Below are 12289 nucleotides of genomic sequence, written 5' to 3'. Positions count from 1 at the left end.
TGAGAAGGAAGTGTAGATTTTGAAGAATGTTATTAAAAAGGAATGCCATAGTTAGCTTTGCATTTAACAGTATTTTTTTCTGTATTGGAAGATTTTGATTTTAATAAAAACTTGCAAGTCCATAGGCTTGACTTCAGTTCATAGGCCATGACAATACTTGTGGTTTAAGGTAAAGGATAGGGTCCCTGCCACAGTCAGAATCCAGAATAAACCATTTCTGTAATAGGTAAGTTCAGTACTAATAGACACTTGTACGCATGAGGAGCACAGATCTGTATGACTCTAAACGTCTGCCTTTAAACCTCTCTGGCTCTAGGCTACACTATTTTCGATGGTGACAATGTCTTTTAAGCTTCACCACTATACACCCAACTCTTGGGCTAAGCACGATTTATTATAGGAATATTGAGAAGAGCACTACATACAAGGAGGGATCCAGAGGAAAACCTGCATGGCCATTAGTTGTAGAACACATGAACAATACCCTAGAGATACAATCCAGCATCACATGGCCCAAGTGAGTGTGCTAAGGTTCACACTTCAGTGGCACAAATGAAATGATAGACAAAATGTGACACCATGTTGAAAGCTAAAAATATATATCTTGCAAGACTGTACATAATACATACTATATATGTATATATGTTTTTATTATTATTATATGTAGGGTGTGTCATGGCTCAGATATGGAGGTGAGAAGACAGCTTTGTGGAAGAAGTTCTCTCCTCCAACCTTTACGTGGGTCCCAGAACTTGGGTGGTCTGGCTAAGCCATCTTGCTGGCTATATATATATATATATATATATATATATATATATATTATAGATAGATAGATAGATAGATAGATAGATATATTCATATATAGTATAAGTACATGGAAGGAAGGATGAATACAGAACCTAGGATGTCCATGGGGTTGTAAAAGATAAAACGGAGCAACTATAAGGTTAGACTCAGTTGATCATCATGGTCCTAGAGTTTGTTTGTGGGCGTGGGTCTGGGTGCTTGTATAACTCAAAGGAACTGAGTAAATAACTAAGACATAAACATAAGACCACCAAGCATGGATGTAAGCCTGGCAGAAATTAAACTATTCTAAAGAAGCAACTTGTGTCCCCCAATCTGACTATCAGACTATTAAAAAATGTGTCCCAACAATGGGAATTCCTCCAGGACTCTCCTACTGGGAGAAGAGGACTGAAAGCCTGCTTCCATTCAGAGGAAAATCTTGTTTCCTGGGGCAGAGAATATGACTCATCTTATCCAATGCTGCAAAGAGTGGTCAAAACAGAAGGAAGAGAATAAGAAAGAAAAAAACAGATCATCATAGAGGGGCTAGGAGAAAATAGGTTAGAAAACCTGGAGGACACAGGGTTGGAGGCCATTGGAAGAGAGCAGGGCCAGTACTGAGAGCTCAGAGACAGGTCAGTTACCACGTCAGTGGATAGCGTAGGGTTATTTGTTGTTGGTGTCTGTAATTCCTGCATGGAAGGTTCTTGGAGAAAAAGGAGTCAGATTTTCACCCTGTGCTTCTAGAGAAGCCTCTACTGGAATAACAGCATCAGGAGCTGATGTCAGAATCTAGTGTCAGCTTCCCTCTATCAATGGTGACAGGAAGAGCAGGGCCAGCCCTTCTCCAATGAGAAGAAAGCTGCCTTCTGCCCTGTGCTAGCAACTGAGTCAGATTCCCATGTCATACTCACAGTTTGATGATGTCTGGTCCAAACATCTGAACCAAGAAATAGCAGGTGGTTTTCAAGAAGAGTTTTTCTAAGAAAAAAAGGTGAATAGAATATTCTTAATTATCATAGTTTAAAACAGGTGTTAGTGTTTATAAATAATAATAAGACTGAGTGAGTAACAATTAATTTAAGTACTAGTTTCAAGGTTTGGTAATTTCAAAGTTACTGTGGCTTTAAAATTTCATATCTAAAAGTTGGAGCAATGGCTCAGAGGTTAAGGGCACTGGTTACACTTCCAGAGGACTTGGGTTCAGTTCCCAGAATCCACATTGTGACTAGCAACCATGTGTAGCGCCAAATCCAGGGGATCAGATGCCCACTTCTGGACTCCTCAAACATCAGGTACAGAGTGGTCCACAGACACACCCATAGGCAAAATACTCAAACCCATAAAAAATAATCTTTCCCATTAAAGATTCTGCAGATGATTGAAGAGCATTGGTTTGCTATAAAATTATAGATTTCATATTCTTTTCTTACATCAAGACATATCAGAATGGTAAAGAGTCCAAGAATAAGAATGTAAAAACATAGATTTCAGAAATAAGAATGTAGAAATAAAGAAATATAAAGTTGTATGCCTAGGAGAATGAGAACAGACTGTTGGTAGCTTTCTCAGCAGCTTAAAGATTAACTACTAATATGGGTTTCAACCCATAGCTCTATTTACAAGGCCAAAGCATCTCTCTGCAAACTGAATGCCTAACACCCCAGCCATCCTTGATTAACACAGATATGAGCTGAGTCAACTTTTAGAAGATAGATATATGACCTCTAGGTTAGGCATTATCCCTGCTATGTGAAACTGGCAGCATCAAAGGGGAGAGCAGTAAACACCACCTGGAAGTACCAAGGAAGACAATAGATTAAGTACAAACAGTAGTTTAACTGAAAAACTCTCTTAATAAAGATTGTAAAGCATGGCAATCTGTATTTGAGTTTTACCTAGAGATTGTAAAAAATTCTTTGTGCAGACCCAATGCTTGGTGCCCCTACTATAAAAAGGTGGCTTCAGAAACCGACCTTCACCATAGCCTTACAAAATCCATCTCTGGCTGTGGTCTCAGTTAGCTGATAAGCTTTTTGTGCCCCATGGAGAATTTTTTTTTTAATTTTTTTCCTGGAATCTGCTTTCTGGAATAAAGTTTGCTTCTGGTTTATTTGACTTTGATGGTCTGTCCCCATCTTTTCATAAGCCCCGTGGACCCAACAAATGGTTAGATGAAATGGGATCTCTTTTCTTGACTGACAAGGATATCGAGAAAGAAATTAGGGAAACTACCTTTTACAATAGCCTCAGAAAATATGATGTCTTGAGATAGCTCTAGCCAAGCAAGTACATAATTTGCATAATAAAAACTTTAAGACCCTGAAGAAATGAATTGAAGAATACACTAGAAGATGGAAATACCTCCTTTCCTTGGTAGGATTGGTAGGAATAATATTGTGAAAATGGCCAGCCTATCAAAAACAATCTACAGATTCAATTCAATTCTCATAAAAATCTCCAGCACAATTCTTCAAAGAAATTGAAGGGAAAAAAAACTTCACTTTCATATGAAAATACAAAAACCCAAAGGATAGCTAAAACAGCCTTGAATAACAAAAGAACTGCCGGAGGTATCACTCTCCCAATTCCAACTGTAGAGCTATGGTAATTTTTTTTAAAAAAATGCCTGGTATTAGCATAAAAACAGACACATTGATCAATGGAATTGAATTAAAGACCATACACTCATACACACCTGATTTTTAATAAGCAAAAACATCACATAAGAGAAAAGATGGCATCATCAGCAAACGATGATGATAAAACAGGAGCTGCATGTGGAAAAGTGGAAATCTCACACGTTTCACCTTCCACAAAAATCACCCAGATGGATCAAGGACCTCAACATAAGAATCTGCTAGAAGAGAAAGTAGGACATAGGCTTGGGCTCATTGGTATAGCAAAGGACTTTCTTAACAGGACATTGATACCACAGACATTAAATTCAACAATTAAAAGGTGGAAGCTTGTGAAGCTAAAAGTTTTGTGTACACCAAATGACAACATCATTAGAGCAAAGTGTCAACTTATAGAATGGGGAAAATCTTTGCTAATTACTCATCTGATAGAGAATTAATATCTAGAAAATACAAAGAACTCAAAATCTGTACATTAAGAAAACAAATAACTCAGTTTAAAAATGGGGTATAGAACTAAACAGGGTCTCAAAAATTTAAACATAAACTACTGGAAAACAAAAACAAATCTTCAATATCTTTAGCCATGAGGAAAAGGCAGATTCAACCCACTTTGAGATCTCTTCTTGTTCTAGTCAGAAGGGCTAAGATAAATAAAACAAATGACAGCTCGTGATAGTGATGATGACAGGAAAGAAGAACACTTATTCATTGCTGGTAGGAGTGTAAGCTGGCAAAACCACTATGGAAGTCAGTGTGGAGGTTATTTAAAAACCTGAAAATTGATATACCATAAGCCCAGCTATACCAAAGAGTATACCAAGAGGGGCAATATACCGAAAAGACTTTGCATCTTGATACAGAAATAGCTGTTCACCCATATTCAGTGTTGCTCTATTCATAATAACCAGAAATTGGAAACAGTCTAGATGTCCATCAACTGGTGAATGGATAGTGAAAATGTGATACATTTACACAATAGTATATTATTCAGCTATTAAGAAAAATTAAATTATGAAATTTCGAGATAAGGGATGGAACTAGAAACAATTATCTTGAGTGATCAACTTAAACCCCCAAAAGATAAATATTGGATATTTTATTTTATATGTGGATGTCAGCTTTGGATGTGTGTATTTCAGTTTGAACAATCACAGAGGTTAGGTAGCTAGCAAGGGACCAAGGGGAAGGAGAGGATATTCCAACGGAAGGGTAATAGAGTATAGTGCTGTAAATAGGTGAAGGGGGAACTAGGTTAGGAGGATTAAACGGCAAGGGGAATGGAGGGCAGGACAAAAGAGGAAATATGGAGAGGGACCAACATTAAACCTTTTCTGAAAAGCCACACGGGAATCTATGACTGCAGAAACTTCCTAAATTATTTCCGTATTTGAAAGGAAGGTAAAGGGAGTCACTGTATAGCAGGGCAGATGGAGCCCCAACTAAACATCTTATGCCACCAAGTAGTGACATTTACATTTTGTTGAGTTGTTGGCCAAAGGGGTCCCATAGATTCTCCTCCAAACACCACAGGCTATTTCCAACGTTATTGGTTATGCTCCATAACCTGATGGTAAGACTCCATTGGTGAAACAGCAATTCACCTATGCCACCAAACATGGAGAAGTTGAGCTGGCCCCCAATGAAAAGCTTAACTCTTACTTTGGTGTAGGAAAAGAGAGAAAGGGGTCATCAATTTATCTCAGCGAAGAAACCTGTGGCCTACAACAGTGACCTGCCTGCAGGACACACTGATGCAATGTGATACAAATGTTGAGGGACTAGTCAGCCACCTTTTAAAAAACTGGATTTAAGCCCATTCCATGATATAAAACCACTACATGGTAGATGAAGTCAACATTATATAGAACACAGGCATGGGGGAAGCCAGTGTTACTATTGTGCTAAATACATGTAGAAATAAAAAGACACCTAATGACTTATTGTTATACACATTGAGTTTTACATGGTTTGCGGAGGCTACTCATTTATTTCCTGACTGCCCAGACCCAAAATACACAGAAACTGTATTAATTGTAATACTGTTTGGCCAATATCTTAAGCATATTTCTAACTAATTTTTACATCTTAAATTAACCCATTTTTATTATTCCGTATTTTACCACGAGGCTTGTGGTGTACCTGCACAGGTGCGTGGGGGTGTCTTTGTCCTCTGGCGGCTACATGGCATCTCTTTGACTCCTCCTACTCTCTCTCTATGTCTCTATATATCGGTCTGGCTTTGTTCTGCCCTGCTGTAAGCCAAGGCAGCTTTATTCATTAACCAATAAAAGCAACACATATACAGACGCACCTCCCACATCAGAGCACCACTCAATACTCATGAATGAAACTTCTTGCAATAGATAGGAATTAACTCAGAGACCCACAGCTTGACAACATGCAGAGAGTGAGAGAACTTGGAACACTCAGCCCTGAATGAGATGGTTTTTCTCAAACCCCTCTCCTCATCTATGAGGTGGCAGAAAGATTGTAGGAGCCAGAGGTGGCGGGTGACTCTGAGGAAACTGTCTTCCAGGGACAACAGGACTGATATACATAGGAACGTGCAGAGACTGTGAAAGCACACAGGCCTGTACAGATTCAAGACAGACCACATCACAGCAAGAGAAGGGGAAGTAGAAACAAAGTCTCAACCTTAACGGAAAAGCTATTTGCAATTGATACCTGCTGGGAAAAGGACTATCAATTTCCTCCAGAGGAGTGTCGCTGGGCAGTTTAACTACTGGAAAGTTTAACCAGAAATAGTTTCTCAATACAAAACAGACATTACATTGTGTGTGTGTGGTGTGTGTGTGTGTGTGTGTGTGTGTGTGTGTGAGTGTGTGTGTGTGTGTGTGTGTGTGGTGTGTTTGTGTGTACCTATGAGTGTGTATGTGCACATTTTGTTTTGTCATTTTTAAAAAAATCATATTGATTTTCTTTTTATAAGTTTGTCTTAATTTTCTTTTTTGAACTGTTTTGTAGTTTTAACTATTTTGTTTTGTTTTGAGAAAGAACATGTAATTGCATGGGTAGTAAAGCAGCAAGAATCTGTGAGGAGTTGGAGAAGAAGAAATAAGAAGATCCAAATGTACTGTATGAAAAAACTAATGAAAAATTTTAAAAGATATCTTTAGGAGTTAAAAAAAATCATGGCTTGTATTCCTTTTTTTACTCATTTAAGGGAAGAGTTCAACTCTTTTTTTCTTTCGGTTTTTCAAGACAGGGGTTTTTTTGTTTGTTTGTTTGGGTTTTTTTTGTTTTTTTTTTTGTTTGTTTGTTTGTTTTTCGAGACAGGGTTTCTCTGTAGCTTTTGGTTCCTGTCCTGGAACTAGCTCTTGTAGACCAGGCTGGACTCCAACTCACAGAGATCCTCCTGCCTCTGCCTCCCGAGTGCTGGGATTAAAGGCGTGCGCCACCACCGCCCGGCCAAGTCAGGGTTTCTCAGTCTGTCTTGGAACTAGCTCTTGTAGACCAGGTTGGTCTTAAACGAGAAAATCCTCTCTTAAAGGTGATGCTGAATAGAATGAATGTCTAAAAACACAGACAATGCATACACATGCCTATTAAGAAAATATTAAAATCTCTGTGCTGGCTGTTTTTTTTTTTTTTTAAGCAACTTGACACATTAGAATCATTTTACAGGAGGGACCCATAACTGAGAAAATGCCTCCATCATATTTGCCTTTATGGACCTCTGTAGCACATTATCTCAATTAATGTTTGATGTATGTGTCAGTTTGGGTTTTATTGCTGTGAAGAGACACCATGACCATGTCAACTCTTATAAAGCAAACCATTTAATTGGGGCTGGCTTACAGTTTCAGAGGATCAGTCTATTATCATGGTGGCATGTAGGCAGATGTGTGGTACTGGAGAAGTAGCTGAGAATTCCATATCTGGATCAGCAAGCAGAAGGAAGTGAATGTCACACTAGACTTGACTTGTGCATTTGAGACCTCAAAGTCTGCTCCCTACCTCCTCCAAGAAAGCTGCACCTGCTCCAACAAGGCTGTGCCTCCTAATCATGTCATTCCCTATTAGCCTGTGGGGGTATTTTTATGCAAACCATCACAACATGTTAGAGTACAGATTATTGTGCGTGGTACCACCCCTGAGCAGGTGTTCTTGTGGTATATAAGAAAGCAGACTGAGGAAACCATGGGAAGCAAGGCAATAAGCAATGTTACTCCATGGCTTCTGCTGCAGTTCCTGATCCCAGGTTCCTAAAGTGAATTGCTACCATGACTTCCTTTGTTAATTAGCTGTGATATGGAACAATAAATCAAATCAATCCTTTCTTCCTGCATTGTTTTGTACATATTGGTTAATTGCAGCAATAGAAACTCCTCCTGACTTCTGGAAATACAGAGAAGTTTGGTGGATGGGTCCATCTCACCATATAAATGTTAACTCCATTTCTCTGCCTTGTGGCTCTACAGTGGAACCCTAGTAGCTAAACTTAGATCTATAGACAGGGTTGCTTCCTTGGAAGAAATGGAACCCTGGCAGAAAATTTTATCTTGCCAAACTGGATCTACAATTTCAATAATCCTAGTTCATTTCCAAAATAATCCTAATTTATCCACAGAAATTTATCAAGTGATTCTAACCACCATATGAACCAGAGTAGGTTTTTTTTTTAAATCTTTAAAAGAAAAACAAAAAAGACTCAGACTTCCCAATTTGAAACCTACAAAACTACAGTAGCAAAAATAATGTTGTATTAGAATGGGAGCCGTGTGGGCAAATGAAATAGAATTAAAGACTGGAAACCCTGAACACAATTATGGTCAAGGCATTAGTGTGCCAAGACAATTTCAGTGAGGAAATTTGACAAATGATACTGCAGGACCCAGGGCAGCGAGGCTACACATGAGATCCAGGCAGCACCAGGTTCCAGGAAAAGTCCTAAGCTGGCACCACCCTGGAACAGACCATCCAAAGGAGATTCCTAACGTGCCAACCATTGTAGTTAGGATCACCTGCCAGCACACACCCATCGCTTTTCACCAGGACACCTCTAGACAAATGTCAGCCAGTCAGGAGTCCTGAACCTTAAAAATCCCTTACACCTACCTTTGCTACTATAAAAACCCAACTCCAGCTGAGCTTGGGGCTCACAGATCATTCCAATATATTGGACACACAGAGAGTCTGAGTTTGCATACTTGTGTAAGTGTAATGATTTCAGCCACATAAGGCTGATACTTCTGGGTTCTGGAGCCATGAACGTGCAGAGGTGCCTGAATGTTAAAAGACCCTGCATGATCCATGTGTGCTCATGCGTGGTTACATCCACAATGACTCAGCTAAACATTTGTGCGCAGGCGTGAGCCCATCATCTGAGTCATCTGCTTATGACATAGTCACACTAAACCCCTGTGCACTTGTGCTAGGCAGCTTTTAAAAAGCTGGATGTGCCATCTCTCTCTCTCTCTCTCTGCACACCGATTCCCCAGGCCTGTAACGACCTTTCTAATAAACTCCTAGGTGGGTTTGTAGCTATTCCATGTTTCCTTCTCTCTCATGCCAGGTAATTTTAGTAAGAATAAAGGTTCTTTGCTTTCACATACAGGACTTGGTCTCCTAGTTGGTTTTGGGGGGACTCTGTGATCTGGGCATAACAATATTTCAAAAACTGACAGCTTGTAGGTGGATAATCATGGGCTCTTTTGGGTTGAAGGAGTCTACAATTTTCTGCTTTAGATAAACAGAACACATAAGTTCACGAAGATGCAAGGAGTCTATAATTAATTTTCCCCACTCTGAGACTGCCTGATCTTAGAGTCATGGTGGCTGTTTTGGGGAAATTTTAAATCAGATAAAATTGTTCGTTTTCGGGAAATTTTAAATCAGATAAAATTGTTCATTCTCTAGGTACATTGTAAGAGAATCAGAAACTCCCAGGAACTGTGAGAATGATCCCCCTAAAGCAGTCCTCAGAGAATTCACTCCCTGGACAATTATCAGCTAATATAATTAGTCCCAGTGCTTTGATTTATTGCTTCTTCCAGTGGAAACTCTTTGTCAGCACAACCTCTCTCAATTCTTATCTATCTGTTCTGCCAACTAAATGTCTCTTTCTTGCCTTCAGAGGCTTTGCCCTCCCCAGACGTGTGCATCCCTACTTCCTGGATGCAAGCGTTACAAGTGTCCATTTTCAAACCTATTTCTTTCTCTGTACATGAAAGAAGGAAAGAGTCTGTCCTTGAAAGCTTCTCCAATGACCCAGGGTCTGTGTGACAAGCCTCTCTTCCTATCCAGGTTCTTTAATGTCTTGGCAGGGTTTAGAGCTGACATCCCTCAGATTACCAGCTAACAGCAGTTTAGGGCAGTAATAGAAAGGCTGATCAAGAAAAGGGAAAGGATCCTTGACTCCGTTCTCTCGCTGAAGTGAGTGAAATGGTCAGAAGGCTTTAAAATTTCTCAGATGGATCCCAAGGTTGATTGATAGTAATGTTTGTCTGGGAAACAAAAAAGAAAGTTGAAGTTCTCTCTTGTCCTTGTTGACTCTAATGTTATGACAAGTATTAGTTACAGGAGTTTGGTAACACTCAAGGATCTGCATTTAACTGTTATCAGAGATCCATACACTTGAAAACTAATAAATGGACACACTGTTGCACTGTCTTTGGAGGCTTATTTTGTTTAATGAACAATTTAAGAATAATCAAGAATGGGTAGGTGAGCTGAATATAAATGGAATGGAAGTTTCTGGATGATTATTTAATATGTAATTTGATAATAAAGATAAATAGTGTAATGATCTGTCCTGTTTCTTTAAGAGAAAAGCCATGCCCACTTCCTCCCCCTTCCACCAAGGCAAGCTGATCTTCAGCTTCCAGTCTGAGTCCCTCCTTTTTCTGTCTCTCTCCCAGAGAGTTCTCTCTCTCTCTGCTCTTCCCCCTTCTCCCCTTCCCTTCCACAACCCACCAAATAAATATCTAACTTCACTCTGCATGGCGTCCCTATCCATCTCGGTCTCTCACCCACCATACAGCTTCCTTCCTAGGACCTGGCTGCCTTTGTGGACCACAATGGTCTCAGGACCCACTGCCCACTGCCACCACTCGGGGACCTGCAGCATGGCCTGCCGTGGCCTTGTGGCCCTCTGCCCATTGCTGCCATTCAGGGACCTACAGCGTTTCTGCTGCTGTACCCCTCGGGGGAACATCAGCATTTCATTTAAACCATTACAAATAGTACAATTAAAAATACGGCAAGCATATGACTATGCGGTTTTCTAGTAGTACACAAATATGCAACAAGTGCTTCAAGGGGAAAATATGCTTGTCTATATCCAAACCTAAGTGAGATACAGCTCCCTCCTACTTAGTGCTAAATAAAAAGTGATGATAAGTGTTGAAAGTGAATAACAATTAAAAGTTTCAAACAGTAGAAGAATGTGAAATGGTGCAGCTTCTCTGGTAAATAGTTTCAAGGTTCCTCAAATTATTTAGCTTAGAGTTGAGACAATTTAACCAGGATCCAGAAATTCTACTCCTACATGGAAACCAGAGAGAACTGAGAATACATATTCAACCATCGATAGCAGCTTTGTTTATTCCAGTCCCTCAAGTGTTCATTAACTAACAGGCTGATAAACACAATGCTGATGTCTATACAGTGGGATACTATTCAGATATAAAAAGAAATGAAGCTCTGTTGCAAGTGATATGAACTTAATAAGTAAGACATGCTTAAAGTTATGCAAAAAAAACCCACTGTGCCACTGTCAAAATATCAAAAGGATATTGACCACAAAAGACTGAACATTGTATTATTCAGTTTATATAAAATATCTATAACAGATAAATGTAAAAGACAGGAAGTAGATGAATGGGTTTTAGGGATCGGGAGGATGGGTATTGGAGTACGATAGCTAAGGGACATGTAGTTTATGGTTGTAGTAGTTTGAACAAGAATGGCTCCCATATTTGATGCTAAATCACCAGGAAGTCAGCTGTCTGATAAGGATTACAAGGATTAGCAGGTGTGGCCTTGTTGGAGTAGGCATGGCTTTGTTGCAGAAAATGTGTCACTGGGGGTAGACTTTGAGGTTTCAAATGCTCATTACAAGCCCTGTCTGTATGTCTGTCAGTCTGTCTGCCTGCCTCTCCGCTCCCCCCCCCCCCCACCCTTCTGCTTCCTGACTGTAGATCAGGATGCAGAGCTCACAGCTACTGCTCTGGTGCCATCCTTGTATGCTGGACTAACCTTCTGAAACTGCAAGCTAGCACCCCATTAAAGACTGCTTTTAATAAGCATTGCCTTGGCCATGATGTCTCTTCACAGCAATTGAACAATAACTAAAACACTGGTGTAATGAAAACACTCAAAACAATGGTGATAGATGACATCTCTGAACATATGGAAAGCCACTGTGGTTCCATTATTAACCAGTGACTTGTGATACATGTAAATTTTAAACCAATAAAATGGTCAAACTCTGCTGTCCCCCCTGTCCATGGTCCTCCTATTGAGGGTTACTATTGCGGAGAGGGTTAAAATACTCAGAAGTCACCTAACTCAAGAGACTTGGATTCCAGCATCAGCTCACTGAACTCAGACTTCAGGAAGTGCCTTCTCTTCCACAGGCTTTGTCTTCTTTATCTGAAAAGGTGGCCAAGCCAGTCATTGTGGTGCATACCTTTAATCCCAGTGTTCAGGAGGCAGACGCAGGTGGGTCTCTGGATTTGAGGCTAGCCTCTTCTACTTCACAAATTCCAGAGCAGACAGGGCTACATAGAAAAACACTGCCTCAAAAAACAAAAGTAAAAGAATAAAAATAAATAAAAGAAACTCTGGTCGTGTTGGTTGGTTGGTTTCACTGTAGCATTGCATGGTTTAAGGAG

General features: G+C 39.8%; 1 protein-coding gene across 1 annotated transcript in view; it reads right to left on the bottom strand.

The window, feature by feature from the left end:
• Positions 1–12289, bottom strand: part of Aoah (acyloxyacyl hydrolase) — a 205263-nt gene that overhangs the window by 155622 nt on the left and 37352 nt on the right. The window contains exon 3 of the mRNA XM_041645717.1: positions 1704–1770. Within this exon, the coding sequence (XP_041501651.1) occupies positions 1704–1770 (67 nt within the window). The remainder of the gene's footprint in view (positions 1–1703; positions 1771–12289) is intronic.

The sequence above is a fragment of the Microtus oregoni genome, unplaced genomic scaffold (genome assembly GCF_018167655.1).
Source record: "Microtus oregoni isolate MIOR12 unplaced genomic scaffold, Mior012 000115F_ref0000277, whole genome shotgun sequence".
Classification (NCBI taxonomy): domain Eukaryota; kingdom Metazoa; phylum Chordata; class Mammalia; order Rodentia; family Cricetidae; genus Microtus; species Microtus oregoni.
Note: the sequence above shows the minus strand (reverse complement) of the source record. Positions and strands in the feature narration are given on the sequence as shown.